The sequence below is a fragment of the Triturus cristatus genome, chromosome 7 (genome assembly GCF_964204655.1).
Source record: "Triturus cristatus chromosome 7, aTriCri1.1, whole genome shotgun sequence".
In the NCBI taxonomy this organism is placed as follows: Eukaryota; Metazoa; Chordata; class Amphibia; order Caudata; family Salamandridae; genus Triturus; species Triturus cristatus.
Genome location: NC_140590.1, coordinates 583,032,262 through 583,054,050, shown reverse-complemented (window position 1 = coordinate 583,054,050; position 21,789 = coordinate 583,032,262). Strand labels below are relative to the sequence as shown.

The 21,789-nt window shown below is 49.3% G+C and overlaps 1 protein-coding gene across 3 annotated transcripts in view; it reads right to left on the bottom strand.

Annotated features, from left to right (window-relative positions):
• SPAG9 (sperm associated antigen 9) overlaps positions 1–21,789 on the bottom strand; it is a 1,633,747-nt gene that overhangs the window by 344,155 nt on the left and 1,267,803 nt on the right. For all 3 annotated transcript variants that reach the window (XM_085617154.1, XM_085617155.1, XM_085617156.1), the window contains one exon: positions 17,916–17,996. In XM_085617154.1, the coding sequence (XP_085473280.1) occupies positions 17,916–17,996 (81 nt within the window). The remainder of the gene's footprint in view (positions 1–17,915; positions 17,997–21,789) is intronic.

Below are 21,789 nucleotides of genomic sequence, written 5' to 3'. Positions count from 1 at the left end.
GGTGCTTGGGGTTGGGGCTTCTCAATCCCCGGTGCACAACTTCGAGGGTACCTCAGAAGCTGCGCTTTAAGTTACTAGCCACTTTTTCCAGGTAGCCGGTCCCACGTCGCTCGTCGCCTCCACGGATCTCAGCTTTGCTGTGGATGTGGATCAGGGTCGGAGAAGTCTGGAAGTCAAGGCTCTGGTCGGGCTCTGCAGTCGGTTCCTCGTAGAACGTGGGCAAAGCAAAGGGTAGTCTCTTGATGGTGCCTGTTTGCACAGGGTAGCCACTCCTTGGCTACAAGGGAGATTCTTCAGTCTTCTTCTTTCGTCGAATGTCGAAGGTCCAGAGTTTCTGTTCAGTTTTGCAGGTTCAGGATAATCTAAAGTCTTGAGGCCCAACTCCCACTCTTATACTAATCTGGGGGGCTGGGATACCTGCTAGGTCACGCCTTATGGGTGGGACCTGGGAGGGGGTGGTTACACCCACTTCCCTTTGTCCAGTTTCGCGCCAGAGCTGGGGCTGGAGTGCCCCAGCGCCGGTTTGAACTGGACTATGCAAGGAACACCTTGTGTGCCCCAGGCATGTCTCATTCCTTTCAGCCCACCCTGCCCCAATACACTAAAGGCTGTCTGGGGAGGTGCTAGCACCTCCCCAAGCAGGAAACCTATTGTCCAGGCCTCCCTGGCTGGGATCACTCCCAGCAGCAGGAGGTCAGACTTGTGTCTGTGGCAGCAGCATCCATTTTGTGATGCTGAGGCTTTGGTTAGAGTTAAACAGCAAAGTAGGATTTTAACATGTCTCTCCCTCTAGAAGGGAGGGATAATATCCTCATCACCAGAAATGGTATGGGGGTATTATTCCAAAGTGTTAGACACCTTACACGACATGTTTTGATAAAGCCAAACCATAGTTACCATAACCGTTTAAGATTATAAGGCACTTTAAGAGTATATGGTAGGCTATATCATAGAACAGCTATAAGGACATGGTTCCGAAAGCTGCAGACAGGCTCAGCTCATGCTAGAGCACCATCTCACATGTTACCAAGCACTCTGCCTCCAGGATTGTTAAGGCCTGCCATAGGAGTGACTGATAGGTACATATGTGTCTATATATAAGGGTAGATATAGGCATACTATATCTAAGCAAGGGGTGATTACACGACCTTGCCCCAGCTGAGTGATCAGCCAGTTGTGTCTGATTGGAAGGCCAGACCAGGGGTGGCATAATACATGCTGCAGCCCCTGGGAGGCCTAGGGTACACCTATGCCCTGGGTACCTAGGGTACACTGTACAGGGTCCAATAAGGTGATCCTTACCAATTGGTTATGTACCTAGGGTACATGGAGTCCATTTTAAAGAGAGAGCAGACAGCCTGAGACCCTGAATGGCAGGATCTCAGGCCAACTAAGTCGAAAAACCAGCTAGACACTAGGCAAAAAGTTGGGGGTAACCATAGTCAGATATTCACCTTCCTACACAGCAGATGCGCCTTTTAATGGATGCGCATACCTTAACCTTTGGTAAACACTTTATTGGTAAAAGCACAAGAAAACGCTTTGCTTGTAATAGACGTTTCTCCGCATTGCGGTCTTTTGTTTTCAACCGCTACTCCAGAAATTTTATTACGTTCCACACGCTCTCATTCCCTTGGGAGTGGCACTACTATAAAAGAGAACAGCACCCAAGACAACGTGCTCACTATTCCTCCATGTCCCTGATGGAAACCGGTGCTTCCGGCTTTCCCGCGGACGTTAAGGAAAGCAGCTGAACTTCTCCGGTCAGCAAAGACAACAATGCAATCCTTCTCTACAGCGGTGGTTACTCTTCAGAGCCGAATCTACTGAATCAGGGTAAGACCACCTTGGATTTCCCGCTTTGAGTAAGACTCATTTATTTTAAATGTGTTGAGAACTTTGTCAGGAGTTCATGTTTCTAGACTTTCAATGTCCTCGAGAGCAAAAACTGAAGTTATGAGCTTTCTAATCATAACTTGAATTAATCAAAGGTTATCAATGGTCCTGAACTAGTTTTAAAGAACAAGTTACTTACCTTCGGTAACGATGTATCTGTAAGAAACATTAGTTACTTAGATTCCTCACCTTAGAATATCCCCAGGCGTCAGACTGGATCCGGAAGATTTTTCGTCAGCAATACCCCTTGCGCATTGCTAGGCGTCGTCTGCGGCTCCGCGTCCGTCGTCGGCGTCGTGCGCCGGAATGACGTCGTCGGAGTACTTAGACGCCGCCCTCGTGCGCTGACGTCATTTCTTGTACATAGCTTTCCGCGCCAGGAACGCAGAGCCATGCAAAGACCGACACTGGTGCCAAAAAGAAAATCTAGGGGCCTGAAAAGGATAACCTTAACCCTAGATGTCAGTTCGCAGAACGGGGAGGATGGGTGGGTCGGTGAGGAATCTAACTAACTAATGTTTCTTACAAATACATCGTTACCGAAGGTAAGTAACTTGTTCATCTGAAAGAAACACGTTAGTTAGATTCCTCACCTTAGAATAGATACTCAAGCAATACCATCCCCGGTGGTGGGTCTGCGAACCAAGATCACACCAGAAAGTCCTGGAGGACAGAACGGCCAAAGAAGCCATCCCTCCGGACTTGGCTGTCAAGGCAATAATGCCTGGCAAACGTGTGTAGCGAAGCCCACGTTGCCGCCTGACAGATGTCCTGCAAAGGGACACCTCGTCCCAAAGCAGTAGTAGCCGCCGTGGCCCGAGTAGAATGGGCGCGCAGCCCAACAGGAGGGTCCTTTATTGCCAAGGAGTAACAAATTTTGATGCACAAAACGACCCACCGAGAGATGGTCCGTTTGTGCACAGCTTTCCCCTTCTTAGCACCCACGTATCCAACGAAAAGTTGGTCGTCCACCCGGAACTGCTTTGTGCGGTCCAGATAAAAGGAGAGCGCACGTTTTGGGTCCAGATGGTGGAGCCTCTCTTCCTCTTTGGAAGGATGCGGAGGCGGAAAGAAGGTGGGCAAGGTGACAGACTGCCCAAGATGAAAGGGGGTCACCACTTTCGGAAGAAAGGAGGGACGAGGCCGAAGAACAACCTTGTCCGGATGAACAGAGAGAAAAGGAGGCTTTGAAGATAAAGCCTGGAGCTCACTCACCCGTCTAGCCGAGGTGATGGCTACCAGAAAAGCAGTCTTAAGCGTCAGCAGACGAAGAGGACAATTATGAAGAGGCTCAAAGGGAGCGCACATTAGAAATGTGAGAACAAGATTCAAGTCCCACTGAGGCATTACAAAAGGGACAGGAGGGAACGTGTGAGTAATGCCTTTTAGAAAGCGTGTAACTACAGGGGACTTGAAAAGAGAAGGCTGATCAGGAAGCCGCAAGAAGGCAGAGATGGCAGCAAGATAACCTTTCAAGGTGCCCAGGGCAGAGCCCTGCCGGGCCAAAGAAAGAAGAAAGAGGAGAACCTCAGAAAGAGGGGCGGAAAGGGGATCCACAGCCTTTGCTGTGCACCATGCCACAAATTTGTTCCACCGGCAGGCGTATACCGTCTTTGTGGAGGGACGCCTGGCTGCCAGAATGATATCACAGACTTCAGGAGGCAAGTCAAATGGCATCAACTGCCGCCGCTCAATCTCCACGCATGGAGGTGGAGGCTGGACAGGTTCGGGTGGAGGACCGTCCCCTGCTGCTGCGACAGAAGATCCTCCCGAAGGGGCAGACGTATCGGAGGATCGGTCAACATACTGAGTAGCTCGGGATACCAGTACCTTCGTGCCCAATCCGGAGCCACCAAGATGACTTGGGCCGGTCGCGCCTGATCTTCTTCAGCACTCTGGGCAGAAGTGGTATAGGCGGAAAGGCGTACAACAGACCGCAACTCCACTCGTGACGAAAAGCGTCGCCGAGCGAGTGCCGCCTTGGAAATTCCAACGCGCAGAACTGCTGACATTGCGCGTTCTCTTCGGTGGCGAATAGATCTAACCAAGGCTCTCCCCACTGCTGAAAGAGACCTTGCGCCACTTCGGAGTTCAGACGCCATTCGTGATTCATCATGCACCGGCGGCTGAGTTCGTCTGCTCTGGCGTTCAGAGAGCCCGCCAGATGTTGAACCACTAGGGTGACGCCCTGGTGTTCCAGCCACGTCCAGAGGCGCAGAGCCTCCTGACAAAGGGTCCACGACCCCACCCTGCCCTGTTTGTTGCAATACCACATGGCGGTGGTGTTGTCCGTGAACACCTGCACGACACTTCCCCTGACAGAGGGAAGGAAGGCTTTCAGTGCAAGTCGGATCGCTCTCAACTCCAACAGGTTGATGTGGAGACGAGACTCCGCCTCTCCCATATGGCCACCCCATCCCAGGAGGGACGCATCCGTCACTACGACATGCTCTGGTTGGGGAAGGGAGAGGCTCTTGCCCATGACCCAATCGCGGTCCGTGAGCCACCACTGCAACTGCTGTGCAGTGCCCTCCGAGATCAAGACATGGTCGGACAGGTTGCCGTGATGCTGGGCCCACTGAAACTTCAGGTCCCACTGCAGAGCCCGCATGCGCCGCCTGGCGTGATGCACTAGTAGGATGCAGGAGGCCATCAGCCCCAGAAGCCGCAACACTAGCCTGACCGAAACCCAGGATAGAGGCCGAAAGATGGGAATCAGGGCCTGTATATCCTGGACCCGCTGTTCCGGCGGATAGAGCCGGAACTGCGCCGAATCGAGAACCGCTCCGATGAAGAGGAGCTTCTGAGAGGGACTCAAGTGTGACTTCTGCACGTTGATGGAAAATCCCAGCAAATGCAGGAGATCCGCCGTAGTCTGGAGGTGGGAGACGACCGTCTGGGGCGAGCCCGCCTTCAACAACCAGTCGTCGAGATAGGGGAAGACTGGAACCCCTGATCTGCGCAATGAGCTGCGACCACCGCCATCACTTTTGTGAACACCCGAGGGGCACTGGTGAGGCCGAAGGGGAGCACGGTAAACTGAAAGTGCTCTTGGCCCACCGTGAACCGCAGGTAACGCCGGTGGGCCGGCAGGACGGGGATGTGGAAATATGCGTCCTGCAAGTCCAACGCTACCATCCAGTCTCCAGGGTCTAGGGCAGCTAGAACCTGAGCCAAAGTTAACATCTTGAACCTTTCCTTCCGGAGGAAGGCATTGACGTTCCGGAGGTTCAAGATAGGGCGTAGGCCCCCTTTGCCCTTCTTGGGAACCAGAAAGTAGTGGGAATAACAACCACGACCTACTTCTGGGCTCGGAACACGCTCGACGGCCCCCTTGGCCAAGAGGGCCGAAACTTCCTCGCGGAGAAGATTCAAATGATCCCCCGAGATACGGTGGTGCTGCGGTGGCATGGCTGGAGGGGTCGTCTCGAAGGGGAGGGAGTAGCCCCTTCGGACGATTTGCAGCACCCACCTGTCCGATGTGATAGACCGCCAGTGGAGCAGGTGAAGGCGAACTCTGCCGCCCACTGGCGTGGAATGGGCCTGAAAGCTCGGACTAGGAAGGCTTTGAGGCGGATGCTGCCGGGGTGGATGTGGGCTGACCTCGTCGTCCTCCAGAACTGCCTCGGCGGTAACCACGTCCGCGCGCAGGTTGGTTCTGCGGCTGGTGGCTAGGCGTACGTGAGGAGGCACCCCTTCCTTGGCCACGAAAGGGGCGAAAAGCGGAGGTTTGCGACCGCGGGGCCGAGAGGCCCAAGGACTTGGCCGTAGCCCGGGAGTCCTTAAAGCGATTCAGCGCACTGTCCGCTTTCTCGCCGAAAAGGCGAGTGCCATCAAAGGGCATATCCATGAGGGTGCTCTGGACATCGCCCGAAAAGGACGTGGACCGCAGCCAGGCGTGACGTCTAAGCGCCACTGAGGTAGAAATCGCCCTACCCAGCGAGTCCGTAGTGTCAAGCCCACATCGGATAGCATGTCGCGCTGCATCCCTCCCATCGGCCAGAGCCTGGGTAAGTCGTGTCTGGACCTCCTCCGGACACAGGGGCAGCACGTCCTCCACCGCATCCCACAGAGAGTGGGAATAACGGTCCAAGAGGCAGGCGGTGTTCAAAGACCGCAGGCCCAAACTAAGGGAGGAGAACAGCTTCTTGCCAAACTGTTCCAGCCTCTTGGAATCCCGGTCCGGCGGAGCGGTCGGGAAGGAGGATTGGGAGGTAGAGGCCTGGATAACCAGACTCTCGGGGGTAGGGTGTTGGGACAGAAAACTGGGGTCGCCCGGAGCAGGGCGGTGGCGCCTGGCGACGTTCCTGTCCACAGGAGGAACTGTGGAGGGCTTGGACCAGGTGCCCTGCAGAACGTCAGTGAGGGCCTCATTGAATGGCAGCAGAGGCTCAGTGGAGCTTGCTGCAGACTGAAGCACCTCAGTGAGGACGTTCGTCCTCACAGCCACGGCAGGTAGCTCGAGCCCAAGGGCTGCGGCCGCCTTGCGCAGCACCACAGTGAAAGCAGCACCCTCCTCCGAAGCCACAGTTGGAGGAGAGATGAATCCAGTGTCTGGAGAGGTATCCAGGCCACTGGCCTCCCCCAGTTCATCTGCCCAGTCCTGTGACAGTTGAGCCTGAACAGCCATAGGATCCTCGGATCCCTCCCAGTTGTCCCCATCATCCGATTCCTGGTATGCAGGTGGAAGGATCGGAGCCGGGTGATAGACAAAATGTGTCTCCAGCGGCGCCGAACGCGGTGTCCGTCGACGCCGTATCGGCGCCGGGCCCGGACCGGGGCTGAACCGGGGCTCGACGCCGAGCGGAGTCGGCGTCGGAGGTGGTACCGGTATCGACGCCGGCGGAGGAGGCGTAACGAGGTCGACCGGCGTCAGCGGGGACTCGGGAACGGGTCCCTCGGGCGCTTGCGGCGTCGAGGCCGGAGCCGTCAACGGCGCCGGAGCCGCCGGCAGGCAAGGTTGCCCAGTCGGGTCCGCGGGGCCCGAAGGCGCGCCAGCGGGCTTCGACGGCGGAGCCAGGCTCCTCATGGCCGAGAGGAAGGCACTGACTTCCGCCGGCGCCACGTCAGTCCCAGGGACCGGTGGGTATGGGGACTTGCGCGGCGCCTGCGGCACCGCCGGAGCCGCGGGGGTGGAACCACCCTGACCCTCGGCTGAGTCGCACGACCGGCGAGGGGAGTCCGAAGAGCGGTGTCGCCTCTTGGACTTCTTGGAGTGCTTCGACTTACCCGAAGACTTGGATACCGACGACCGATGCTGACGTCGGCTGCGGCTCCGCGACCGATCCTTGGACCTCCTCCTGGACCGGGATCGAGAGAGGCGCGGAGCCGAGTGGCGAATCTCGAGAAGCTTACGGGACCGCTCCCGTCTAGCCTTCGAGGTCAGGGCCTTGCAGTCCGAACACGACTCCGCGTCGTGGTCGAGGCCCAAGCAGTAAAGGCACCGGCGGTGATGGTCCGTAACCGACATCAAGCGGCTACAGTCAGCACAGGCTTTAAAACCAGGCATCCTACCGGCACCGGAGTCGAGACAAGATCAAAAAGGATCGAAAAAGTTAGTCAAAAAATGACTAAAGGGGTAGCTCTCCCGGATCTGCGCTTACTGGGGCGGCAAAAAGAAGAACTGACGTCAGCGCGCGAGGGCGGCGTCTAAGTACTCCGACGACGTCATTCCGGCGCACGACGCCGACGACGGACGCGGAGCCGCAGACGACGCCTAGCGACGCGCAAGGGGTATTGCTGACGAAAAATCTTCCGGATCCAGTCTGACGCCTGGGGATATTCTAAGGTGAGGAATCTAACTAACGTGTTTCTTTCAGATGACAATCTTTGGACATTTTGGCCATTTGAAAAGGAACCTTTTCTCATCAGAGATTTTGTACAAAGTTGCGTGGCAGGTCCAGCACATCAAACATAAACATTTTAACAAAACTTGGAAAGGACAGCAGTGGTATGTTGACAGTCTGTTGGCTTTAAGAGGTTTTTGTGGCTTACTATTATAATTGAAGTATCAGGGCAGGTGATTAATCATTGTGCATTCTATTCTAGTATTCCTCCTTGCAAGCTGCTGGTCCCACAGCTGGGATGGACAGGTGATTATGTTCTCCTATATGTTATCAAAGAATTGTTAATTCAAACAACGAATCGTCCATTTATTTGACGCATTTTATGTTTCTATTACAGATCTCCTTCCCCGTTGTTCCTTTCCTAACACCCTTTCCCCCACCTGGCCACTCTAATACTCTGTGTCATTACGACAAACCAGAGTTGGAGCTGCCTGGAGGTGGACCCTTCTGACATCAAGCAAGCTCTGAGGATCTGCGTCTTGACACAAATACTACCACTCCTCCTGGTACTACTAGTAGTAATCCCCCAGGCGGTAGTGTTGCACCCAGTTAGGTGCATTCTCTTGGGGAACAGAGGTGGGCCCTAGTTTAGACAGGTCCCCCTCACAAGCCTCCCTAGTCTGTGATGGTGGCATGGGATTTGCCACTTTTACCATGGGTCCCAATGCATTGGGCAGGTACAGACTGGAGCCACTAATTAATGGTCAGAAAGCTGTGGCGTTCAGGGGAACAGGGGCTAGTGTCACCATGGTGACAGGGAAACTAGTCCCCCCTCACCAGCTTTTACTGGAGTTTAAATACCAAGTGACGAACATTGATGGTGTCAGAAAAGATCACCGCATGGCCATAGTCAATCTCAGCTGGGAAGGGGTCACAGGCCCAAAAAGAGTGGCAGTGTCCCCAAACTTGCCTGTAGATTGCCTGATTGGCAATGATCTGGAAATTTCAGCCTGGGCTGAAGTTGAAGAATCAAGCCCATCTTAGAATGCTGGGCATCCCTGGGAGAGTTGGTGGTGCAGTGATGGCCACAGCCCACCCCCATGGAAATATTGGAGTGATGGAGCCTGAAAGAATGGCCCACTCTCCTCCACAAGAGAGAATAAGTGTTGAAGAAAATTCTTCTTCCCCCCCCAGACTATAGGTGAGGGTTAGCCTCCTCAGGGAACTGATCCTAGCCCTAGTGAAGGAGCTGCCCCAGAGGTTGTCAGGCCTGTCCTGGCACCACCTCTGATGGCAGGGGACCCTTCCAAGGTGGTACCCAGTCTGGAGCAGGTAACCTGCCCCTCTCTACCCTACCTTAGTCACCCCAGGGCTGCAGAGGTCAGTGGACCCCACAGGCTCCTCTGTCCAGAGGAACCCCCCATGAGCAGATTAGGGGCACGCAGTCTAGAAGCCATAGCCAGGTGAAGATTCCTCAAGACACTGAGGGATCCCCCTTACCTTTGGGTAGGGACCTCCCCCCGATGGACTTTGTTGGGCAAAGGCAAACCTGGGACCAAAAGGTTCCAAACCTACCATGTCCCCCCAGTGTTCCAACCAAAGGGACCCAACCCCCAGCTGTAAACAGCCAAAGGTTGACCCTTAGGGCCAGATACAACTCAGTCATGGAAAGAAAGGCCTCCATGGTGACCAGTGATCTGAGGAAGCTGAGACCAACTTTATTAGGGCCTCACTTCTATACTCAGACACCCCACCAGCCTTTTACTTTGCCAAAACACACTACAGGTAGTAATTCCCCATGGTGGAGATCATCCCATACCCTTGGGGTTAGGGATTGCTTAGTGGACCATAAGACAGGGGGTAACCATGCTAGTGCAGGTTCTTCCTTATATGGCCGATTAGTCAATAAAGGCTCAACTGGCCAAGGTTAGCCTTAGCTCCTTTCGTTTGGAGGGCGTTATGTAGGAAGGTGGAATCTGACTGCATGGTTGCGCCCACTTTTTTCCTGGTGTTTTGCTGGTTTTTGACTTAGTTTGGCTGGGATCCTGCTATTCGGGACCCCAGCCTATCTGCTTTTCCCCTTCAATTGATGACCAGTACTTTAGGAACACTCCAGATTGGATTCTGGGATACCCTTATTGGTCCCAAGTATATGGTTTACTATGTACCCAGGGCATAGGTACCCCAGAGGCCTACCAGGGGCTGCAGCATGTATTATGCCACCCCTGGGAAGCCTTCCAAAATGACACCACAGGACTGCTACTGCAGCCTGGGTAAGGTGGTGCATGCACCCCTTACTGAGATATAGATTCCCTATATCTCTCAATATCACTGCACAAATAAACATATCAGTCACCCCTATGGCAGGCCTTACTAATCATGAAGGGAGGGTGCTGGGTTTTATGTGAGAGGGTGCCCATGCATGAGCAGAGCCCCTCTGCAGCCTTCGGAACCTTTATTATGGGGTTGTTTGTGATGCAGCCAAACCATATACTCTTAAGTGAATTATAACCAAAAGGTAAATGCTAACTTTGGAATGGCTGCACGGAAACATGTCGTGTTTGGTGTCAAACACCTTGGAATCATACCCCCACACCAGTAACTGGTGTGGGAGTATGATCCCATTTCTAGAGGGAGAAACATGACAGAACCGGTATACACGGTACCAGCTAACAGAGCCCTGGCATCACAAAATGTATGCTGCCAGCCACAGACACGAGTCTGCCCTTCTGCTGCTGGACGAAACTCCTGGCAGGGGAGGCCTGGTCAATAGGTTTCCTGTCACAGGGAGGTGTCGCCACCTCCCAGACAGGCTTTAGTGTATTGGGGCTGCATGGGTGCACTCCAAGAGTGCTTTGAAGTTCAGCACTGGGGGCACATTTGGTGTCCCTGTGCATTGTCCAGTTCAAACCGGTTGCAGGGGCTACCAGCCCCTGCTCTGGAGCGAAACTGGACAAAGGAAATGGGTGTAGCCACCCCTCTTTCCTGACCCTCCCATAGGTGGGTCCCCAGAGTATGGCCAGCCCCTTCCTTGGGTATAAAGAAGGAACCCCTGACTACAAGACTTTAGATTACACCTCGACAAAACTCTGACACTGAATCCTGGAACTTCGACGATCTACATTAAACTAGATGACTGAAGAATCTCCCTTGGAGTAAAGGAGTTACTCCCCTGCAAGACAGGCACCAAAGACGCATTTGTCCGGTTTGCATCTCCGAAGCTCCCGCCGGTCTCCGAAGAATTTTGCAACACAGGAGGAGTGTTTCTGTGGTCTCTGAGGTCGATTTGTGCACTCAACAATTCTGAGACCTGTATCCCTCGTGGAAGACCGTGCAACCCGAACCCTGGACACCGCGACCATTTGCAGAAGCATCAGCTTTCCAGCGACTCCTGCAGCTGAGCTCTGGGTTCCTTGTAGCCCTGACCCCAAGCAGCATTTGCACCGAAGATTGCCCGCCTACACTCCACGAGTGTTCCGTGAGCTTTGTGTTTTCTCTCAAGGACCCTTCGCGATCCCTAGTCTGTCGACTGGTGGGATCCTGTGAAGGCGACTTTACTTCTAATTGGGCTTACCTGGTTGCCCAGACGTGCCCTGACTCTCCATCGCTTGGGGAGTCCCCAGGACCTTGCTGGTCCGCACCGAAGCATCTTTTCTCTTCCTGCGTGGGTTGCTGTTGCCAAGGCTTGTTGGGTCCAATCCGGGCCCCGACACCGCACATCTCGACCTCCTTCATGGGACAGCTTGAATCCAGCTCCTGGTCGTCGTCGACGCCTCCTGGTCCTTGTGGCTGCAGAGTCAAGCTTCACCTCTTCGCACCTGAAACACCCGACATCGGTGGGCATTCGTCTATCGTGCCCCTGGTCACTGGCAAGTGACCCAGACTCTGTCCCCTCTGCATTCCGGTTCTTCTGATCTTTGATCCAGGCTTGGATCACACCGGACACGTCTCCCCTTCCCGGCAGCAGCACTTTGCAGCAGATCATCATTGAAATATTAATAATAATAAAATAATAATAATACAGGAGCTTATAGAGCGCGACAGCTACCCCAAGCAGGGGTGTCTTGGCGCTGAAAACAGCAGGTAGAAAAAGCGGCCAGAGAAACGGTGGACATGTTATACCATATTAATCTGACGTGAAAAGCCACATTTTTAAAGCTTTTCTAAAACCGGCCTCTGTACTAACCTGCCGTAAGAAGCCTGGTAGAGCATTCCACATTGAAGCTGCACCAACTGAGAAGGCTCTCCTGCCCAGCCGAGCTTTTGCAAAGCGGGGAGTGAATAGCAAGTTCTGAGAGTTTGAGCGCAGCGCACGGTTTTGCTTATATGGATAGAATCTTTCAAATAACCAGGGCATTTTCCATTAATGGCCCGAAATGCCAGTGTCAAGGTCTTAAATGTAATTCTTTTCTCCACGGGGAGCCAATGAAGCTTCTGTAGATGCAGAGAGACATGGTGGCGGAAAGGAATTCGCCAAACCAATCTCGCAGCCGCATTCTGTACCATCTGAAGACGACCAATGGCATAGTTGGGAAGGCCAAGATAAAGGCTGTTCGCATAGTCAAGCCTAGATGTTACTATGGCATGTACTATAATTTTGCGGCAATCCTCCGGTAAAAAATGTAAAACTTTCCGAAGGTTTTTTAATTTACTGAAGCAAATAGACAACACCTGCTGTATCTGGGCTGAAAAAGAGAGGTCCGCCTCCCATCTCACCCCTAAATTACAGATGCGACTGGCAGGAGCGGGAGGTGAGCCCATTTCAGGTGGCCACCACAACTCTGGATCTGGTACGAGGCCCTTGCCGAAAAACAGCACTTCAGCTTCCCCCGCATTGAGCTTTAATTTGTTTGTATTCATCCACAGCGCTATGTCCCGCAAACAGCCCTTAAAGTTCTTAAAGGCATCCACTGTTCGTTCCTTAAATGGAAAAACCAACTGGGTGTCATCAGCGTAAGAGATCGCTTTCACACCCCAGTTGGAGATAAGGGAGAACAGTGGAGCAAGGTAAAGATTAAAAAGTAAGGGGCTTAAAGCAGATCCCTGGGGGACGCCGCAGCTGAGCTGTTTTGGTTTAGCTTCAAATGGTTGAAGAGCAACTCTCTGCATGCGACCAGTCAGGTAGGAAGATAACCACCTTAGTACTTTCCCACCAAAGCCTGCACTCTGAAGTCAAAGTCTCTGAACCAATATAGCATGGTCAACAGTATCGAATGCAGCGGATAAATCCAGGAGCACCAGCAGTGCTCATGCTCCTGCATCCAATGACCATCTAACTGACTCCGTACTACAGCCTGCTCGAAAGCCCGATTGAGTATCATGTAGGGCGCCGTTCTGGTCGATAAAGGTAGTCAATTGGCGCTGAACCAGTTTCTCTAGCATTTTACCTGGTGCGGGGAGCAGGGAGATGGGTTTCAAGTTGCCAAGGTCACCTAGGTCGCCATTCGGTTTCTTTCTCAAAGGGAGAAGTGTGGCATGTTTCCATTTGTCAGGAAAGTTGCCCGTAGCCAAAGAGGTGTTCCATATATGGCAAAGCTCATCCATAAGGGGTAGAGCTAATATTTTCCATAGTTTAGAAGGGCATGGGTCATCTGGAGCGCCTGAGCGACATTTTTGAATTTCAGCTAGCGCCTCCTGATGAGAGATTGGCATGAAATTAGTGAGAGGAGCAATCACCCCTGCCCCTGGGGAAAGTGGTTGGAAATTTTTTCACATAAGGCTAGGGACGGCGTCACTTCCGTCTCTATTGCCTTGGGTTTAAAAAGGTTTGAACTACTTTAAGAACTTCACTACAAGAGTGGTCTGCATTCTGAATACATGAGACCAAATAGTCCCGTCTGGCTGCTTTTAAAGCCTTATGAAACTCTTTTAGTGCCTTTTTGTAGGATTCCTTAGCTAGAACGCAATAGGCCAGTCTCCATTTGCGTTCCAATTTTTTGCATCTACTTTTATGTTCTTTCAGGTCATTGGAAAACCAAGGAGCGGAGGGGGAGCATCTAGAGGGTTTCACTACCCTAACCGGTGCAATTAGCTCCACCGCATCCGCAATCCATTGGTGTATAGCATCTGCATCAGCACTGGGGTCAGAAGAAAGACAGGGGTAGTTGTCCCGCAGAATGGGGCTTACTAATGCCTCGGACAGTTTCTTCCAATTTCTCTTTAAAATAATTTGATTGTTCTTAACTTGCTTAATGTATGGCAGGGTAATTAAAAAGGGAATCAGAAAGTGATCTGACCAGACCAGTGGCAGCGGGGTCTCCACGGTGGTATCCCTAATATTCGAGAAGACTAAGTCTAGGGTATGTGTGTAGACGATGATACCTGTTAAAAGAGATTAGCCCCTGCTAGGGACGCGATCAGTTGCGCTGCTTGTGAGCAGTTTGGGTCATTCACGTGAAGGTTAAAGTCTCCCAGGACCATAAAATTAGTGTATACTACTGATTTTTGGGTAATAAAATTATACAAGGTCTGCAGAACGGACGTTATACAGTCGGGTGGTCTGTAAATAAGAATGCCCGCAAGGGCAAAAGAGGGATTGATTTGTAGACAAATGTAGGCCTTCAATGCCCTGCATAAGAAGCGGGGCTGAGGACACCTATTCCCATGAATCTCCAAAGATAATAGCCACCCCACCCCCTCTTTTCCCATCCTCTCGGTTGACAAAACTTATTTTGAAACCTGGCGGGATTGCTAATGCAATTGTTGTCATTGCATCCATACTTAACCAGGTTTCCGTTAAAAACATGATGTCCCATCTCGACTCAATCAAAATTGACCAAACCTCTTCCGCATGCCTGGGCAGCGATCTGCAATTTACTAGGCATGCCTTGATTTTATTCGTGCATTCATTCGTCAAACCCCAGGGAGATGTCTTTTTTTTTTTTTTAAACGGGATGCCTTTGCAAGCTTTAAAGTCTGGCCACATAGGCTACATAGATGTGGTAGAGGACTTTTGCCTACATCAATCAGGTGTTTCCCATTGCAGATTGAGCCTTAGAGGCGCAATAATTCATCTCGCGACCAACATATACTCTCACCTCCTCCATCACCGTCAGCCTGACCGGAACTGGCCACGCTCCAGACGCGGACGGGCGCAGATGGGCTTGCCTTTGGCTCGCCGGCGACAGACCAGGGACCGCGAGCCCAGAACAAAGATCAAGTTTCCCCAAGTAAGTAGCCCCCAAACAGTGCAAACATCAATTTTGTTTAAAACAAAATAATTAAAAACAAACAGTTCACGTTTAAGCAGCCCAATTATTGTGCAAATTCAGCAATACAATGATAAAAAGCAGATTAAAAATAGTATAACAAATAGCAAGCCTCTCGCGGCACGCATTCACCTAATGTTGTGCGGCCGCCGAGTCAGCTGAGCCATATAGCCGGGAACAGGAAGTGATGAGTAGCGTGGGCGGAGTCACGTCTGTCCCTCCGCACAATCGGCACAATTTGCCGTGACGGACCGGGGACCACGAGCCCAGAACAAAGATCAAGTTTCTCCAGCGATCAACAGCGATTCCCGTAACCATTTGACACCTATGCTTCCCTGGGTGAGGTAACTCGAGTACTCCGGTGCTCCCATGGGTGCTGGCCCTAGAACCCCCTAAGTCTAAAGAGGTTTGCTCAAAGTCCTCTCCTAAGTGTCCTCAACTTCTAAAATTCCAACCGCGACTTTCCCATAGAATAGTACGGGGCTCGCACCTGTGTTCTCACACTGCACGTGTCCCCCGTGCGTCCCCTGTGTCACTACCTTGGGTGGTTCCTTGGGGCCCCAGCGATTCTACGTGCTCTAGGCACTGTGCCTAGTCAAGTCGTGGTTCTTATACCACTTTCTTATTATATGGTTTGGTCCGCTCCTAGGGCCCATTGTATATTGTGCTATTTAGTGTTGTTTTAGAACTGTATTATTGTGTGCCTTGCCCTCTAACTTCATAAAGAGGTTAGCAGAGAGTGTTTAGAAATAAATACATATATATACCTTGTGTGGTTCTCCTTTCATTTAGTTATTCAAGCGGTTATAATCTGCTAAACCAAGCTGCTTTACACTCCTTCAAGACTTAGACTGAAGGCTGCTCTCCATAGCTACCACTAGGATAGCTTTCAGTAAAGGTTGTCTTTAAACCTATCATCAATAAGGGTTGTTTGGACTGGTGCAAGGTGCCCACTAGCATATGCCAGGCCAACTTCTCACACCAGGTTAAAGTAGGCAAGTCATGGAGACTATCCATAAACATTACAATTAGGAAGGGTGTATGTTAAGACTGCATCTTAGACCCCGCCCTCTTTAGTCTACATGTGGCTATCTGGTTATCTGCTTTAAAAACATTCAATCTTTTTCCCATAAAATGGGCTCAACGCATATTCCTTATTTATTGTATAAGGCTGACCGGATAGTCTAAGACTATACGGCCATCGAGTTGCCGAGAAAATTGGATGCCTAGAGCATCTATTCTAAAAAAAATATATATATGAAGAAAACAAATATATTAATATTTTGGAAGCAGGTACATTACTGTAAATGGTGCCTTGATGTAAGGCAGTTTGAGCTAGTGAACAGGTATACATAGTTAGGGCTTACAATTTCCAGCTACCTGACATGGGAAGATTATCTTAAATCTCTTAAAACTAGGGTCTTGCTATAAATAGGATTCTTATTGAAATTCAATCATGCTTATGGAGCACTATCATTGCCCTCTCCCATGCAAGCCCATAGTGGCAAAACTCAACCCCTTTTCTTATATGGGGCCAAGGTCCTATGTTTAGACCCGAGATCACCTTGAGATTAGCCTTAAAAAGGATACTGCTTACCCAAGAGGTCTATGGTTCAAGAGATAAGATGGGAATTTAATTTAACCTCATGGTCTCTCATAAGAGGATCCCACCTATTAATGTTCATCCATCAGCTACTTCAGTATCAACCTTTATCTAAAATATCCAAGTTGTGCTGGGAGGAAATCTGTGCCAGTGAAAGGGATTGGGCTAGAATGGTGGTTAGAAAAGTCAATGAATTTAGATCTGTACATATCACTGTGGGTTTAATTCCAACATGGCACTCTTTCTGAATAAAAAAAATATTGACGAAATTAGCATTCCATATCTCCTTCAGACAGGATATGACCTATTTATTCAAGAGCCCTTCCATTAGTCTCACTTACAAAACTGTAGGCCATTCTGATCTCTTCCCAATGTCAATTTTTTGCTGGACCCCAAATTACAATTTGAAATACTTTGATAAAAGGCTTGGGTGTAACTCAGTCTTCTCACACTTAGATTGGCAGGACAATGCTCCTTAGATAAGAAGCATTCATTATGTCATATTGTGATAGACTGTTCATTGTTTTAAACCAGTTTAAGTCAAGTTTTTAAAAACTTTATTCATAAAATATCAAACATGGGCTAAACAGGAAGGTATAGCTCTGCTGGTTAATGTATCATTTAGATGTTTCTGTAAGAATGGCTAATTTTTAGCAGGAATTAAAATGATAGGGCTGGCCAGAAGTTAGTACTGCAGTATTTTACTAACATTTTGTTTTGTTCTTGGGGGTTTTTTAATGTGTATTTTAATGGTGAATAATGTTTTATAGACATTGGTCCCAATAAACATGTATTTACTACTACTGCTCTGTAGTCAGGATATCCCCAATGAACGCCAACCTCTGGGAAGGAGTCAGGTGTTTCTTTATTAAGTTGATAGTGAATTTCAACCATATCACAAGATTTGTCATCATCTGGATGTGGTCTACAATGACTGTGGCAAGACCGTCATCAACAGCCAGTCATCTAGTTACAGGAAGACTGCACTCCACAATCTCTGAAGCTGTGCCACAACCACAGCAACCACCTTTGTGAACATCCGAGGGCACTTTTGAGGCCAAAGGGGAGCACTGGAAATGCTCTTAGTCGACCTTGATCTGCAAGTCACACTTATGGGACCACAGAATGGGTAAATGAAAATACATGTCCTGCAGGTGAAAGGACACTGTTTAGTCTCCTAGTTCCAGAGCGGCCAGAATCTGGGCCAACGTGACAGGTCAAAGATCCAATATGGGTTGGAGAGCCCTCATTTTTAGGAAGGAGGAATTAGCAAGAGTAACAACCCCCATTTTCGAATCCAATATCCTCTCTATTGCACCCATCTAGCATAAAATGAAATAAAAAAAGTGCATGTTTAAAAGAAACACAGTACAGACAACCAAACTAAATAATCAAAACAAATGATAATGAAAAGGAACTTACACAATGCTGAGAACAGAATCCTTAAGTTTAATGGAATGGAGACATTTCCTCCACTGGGCTACAGAAGAATGAACATACAAGCTATAATGAGAAAAAGAAGACAGATTTAATTTACCATAGTCAAAAATATATAAATACACATTTCTTTTGATATACCGTTGTCAAAAATATATAATTATTTCGAACTTTTTTTAATTACATGTGCAAAAATCATTTATATTTCTTAAGCATATTTTTTATTGGAAAAAGCCAAATTGGGTGGATGACCCAAATGCTACTCGCACATAATTAAGATATGGTTTTATTCTAGGTCTTCATAAATTCATTTAAAATACAGAAAGCATTTTTATTTTGAAGTGAGTTCATTCCTGCCAACAAGACTTTTGGCAAAGCTCTTTCTGGGGGATACTCAATCAAACAACAGATTCCCCATCTTAGAATATCCCCTAGGTGCTAGTCTGGAACTAGAGATTGTTTTTCTGGCAGTGTGCTCCCAAGTGCTTCTAGATGGTATTGTGCAGCTTTGCACTGACTCATACTGGTCCGGAAGTGGCAGTTTCATGCAAGTGCTGCCTGTGCGCAATGATGTCACTTTCTTATCTTTTTATTTTCCACCCCCCCCCAGAAATGGAGCATTAACAATTATTTGTAACAGAGTGCTGATCACTAACCTGGGACCTTTTTAGAAGTTAAAAAGAGGCCAATACACAGAAAGGATGGGAGCCCAGTATGAAATCTGCAATTAGATTATCTGCAACAAACAGTGATACCAAAGGTGAGTAACTTGTTCTTTTGTTGGTTACTTCTAACAGCAGATTCTTCACCTTAGAATAGATACCAAAGAATTACCTTCACAGGGTGAAGGATCTGTAGAAAGGGCTCAGACCAATAAATCCTGTAAGAACTAAGAGGATTAAGTGCCCTCTCCACAGGACCAGGATGTCAAGGCAGTAGTGCATTGTGAACATAGTATCGATGCCCACACTGCTGCCTGGCAGATATCAAGGAAAGGCACCTTCTGTGCCAAAATAGTGGCAGCAGCTTTAGTGATGGTGAAATGGACCCTCAGACCTTCCCCGGGCTGCTTCTGGGGCAGTGCCTAACAGATCTTAAAAGACTACCTACCACAACAAGGTCCTCTTCTGCACAGCCTTACTTTGATCTGGAGAACGCCACAAATGTTGATCTTGCACCCGATGGTCCTTGATACGATCTATTGTACTGAGGCCTTCTAGGGTCCACTTTGGTTCTCCATTCTTAGTGCACATTTTACACGTTTTAGGAGACTTCAAAAAAGCTGTATTATTTAGACATGTTTTTCTTGCACAATATTATTCTGAGAAGATGCTGTACATACTGCTTGTATTTAGAAAGCCCTTCCTGCTACAGAATCTGTACACTTCGTTCAAGGCTAAGAACAGAATAAGATATCCTAGTGCATGTGTTGCCTGTTCGGAGACAACTTCTAACATCTAGACAGATCACTGCATCAGAGGAGTACCTCCAACACAGTGGTTTTATTATATAAACAGTACACTGTCCCTTTACGGGTCAGAGGGGCACTCCAGTCACAACTGTCCTGGTTCAACATGCAGTTCTGCTTATGCTGATCTTCCATCCTGCAAAGATGGCCTGAAGATTCCACATTAGGCTGAGTCCTTGGTCCAGTTATCCAGGTATGGGGACTCAGGCTAACCTAAGAGATCGGGCAGAGGGCAAATAGGGGTAGTGATAGGTAGACACATGTAGAAATCAGACTGCCATGATTAGACAGTTTATTCTCTTCATCATGTTGATTACATTGCTTTGTTTTATCTGCCTAAAAATCACAGCTCATTCTTTCTATGCAAGATTACAAGTGTTTCAATAAATGTATTGAAAACATAATGAATATCTTTACTTGTGTTTGCCATGGGCATGCATTAGTAAACAACAAAAGGGGTAAGGTCGGTTTACACGATTTCCTTAGGAATCAATGTCATGTTCGAGGTTGCCAAAAACACCTGCCACCCCAGGATAGTTAGGGGTTCAAGTGAGGAACTTTGCGCTAGCTAGGAAAGGGACCAACAGTCTCAGATGGTGTGGATGAACTCTAGCCCTACATTCTGAAGTCCTGTTATCCTAATACGCAGTGCTACTTTTCTAGTGGGAACAGATTAACACTATGTAAAACCTTAAAGCCCTTCTCAGGTTCCTGATGGAGCCCCTCCTCTTTCGAGGGTCGATAAAGAACAAAGAATGTTGTAGAGTGATGGACTGCCCAACATGGAAGGGAGTAACGGCTTTTGGTAAGAAGGCTGTCTGAGTCCTCAGCAAATGTGGTTGCACTGACAGTGCCTGTAGTTCACTTACGTGAAAAGCTGGCATAGTCACAATAAAGAAAACACAACTTCAAAGTTAGGATATGCAGCTAGAAGCTATGCATACACTTCTAAGGGATATGCATAAGGATTGTCAAGACTACATTAAGGTCCCACTGTGGCATTACAAATAGTTTGAGAGGAAAATGGACTAAAACCTTACTAAATAAGGTGATTTCAACAGGGACAGTTGGTCCAGCAAACATAGAAAGGACGAAAGAGGTGACAAATAATATTTTACAGTGGCCACTGGCCTTGTTGGGCTAAAGATAAAACAAACACAAGAATTAATGAGAGCTTTGTTTGAAAGGGGTCAGTGTCCCTGCCACTACACCAGGTTACCAACAAGTCCCAGAGGGCAGCTTAGATGGATTTTATGGAGAGGCCTCAGAGTGAGGATGACATATCACCTGAAATGATAGATCAAAATCAGTCAAATGCTGCCAGTCAATCCCCATGCTTGGAGGTGTAAGATGCACAGATTCCGATGAAGAACTCTGCTCTGCAGCTGGGAAGAACGGTCCTCCCAAAGTGGTTGCATGAACGGATGAAAACTGCTCATGCTCAGCAGATCTGGGCAGCACACTCTCCAGGCCCAATCCAGAGGTGCCAGGATAGCTTGGGCCTTGTGAATCTTTATATTATTCACAACTAAGGGCTGGAGAGAAAGTGGTGGGAAGGTGAACACGAGCTCTTTGTTACATTCCTGCCAAAGGGTTTCTTGATGAGTTCTAGAGGAAACTCAAACATGCAAAATTGCTGACATAAAGTATTCTCGATGGTGGTGAAAGGATTTAACCACAGTTGCACCCACTGATGGAAAACACCCTGCTCCACCTTGCCTTGAGATGCTGACGTCACTCATGATCTGCTAGACGATGTCTGCTCAGTTCGTCCCCTTTGGCGTTGCAGATCCAGTCTGGCAGCTAGGGTGTTTTCTTTTTTATTTCAAAGTGTTTTATTGATTTGTAATTAACAGATACATTAGCATTTCTGTTGCTGGGTTAGCCAAACGTAGTATGTATTGTTATTACAGTGATTACAGGTACATCAGATATATGTTTAGCTTATCCCCTCTACATGGCTTGCAGAGAAAATAGGCACAGGGTGATAGAAAGAAAGAGACAGGGAAGAAAGGGGTGAAAGAAGGGTACGAGAAAGGCTCTGTAGAGATGAGTCTAATTGGGGCTATAGTCATCTGACACCCCGCTAGTTATCCTGGGGCGGAAATGGCTGACCATCAAGGCCCCCAACCCCCCCTTCCCCCTCCGGCGTCTCATCGGCCTTTGGTGAGACCATTCCAAACTCGCTCGTTCCACCCCCCCCCCCGAGGGGGGCGGGACGAGGGAGCTGGAATGGATTCAAGGGGGTTCGTAAGAGTCTAGGTATGTGTCGAGTGACTCCCACATCCCTCTGGTTGCTGGCCTCCAGGGTGAGTTCTGCAGAGCAATGTTATCTGCGCCTCTGAGGTACGTCACCCAGTTGAGACAGCCTTTGTATGAGGTCTTAGCTGT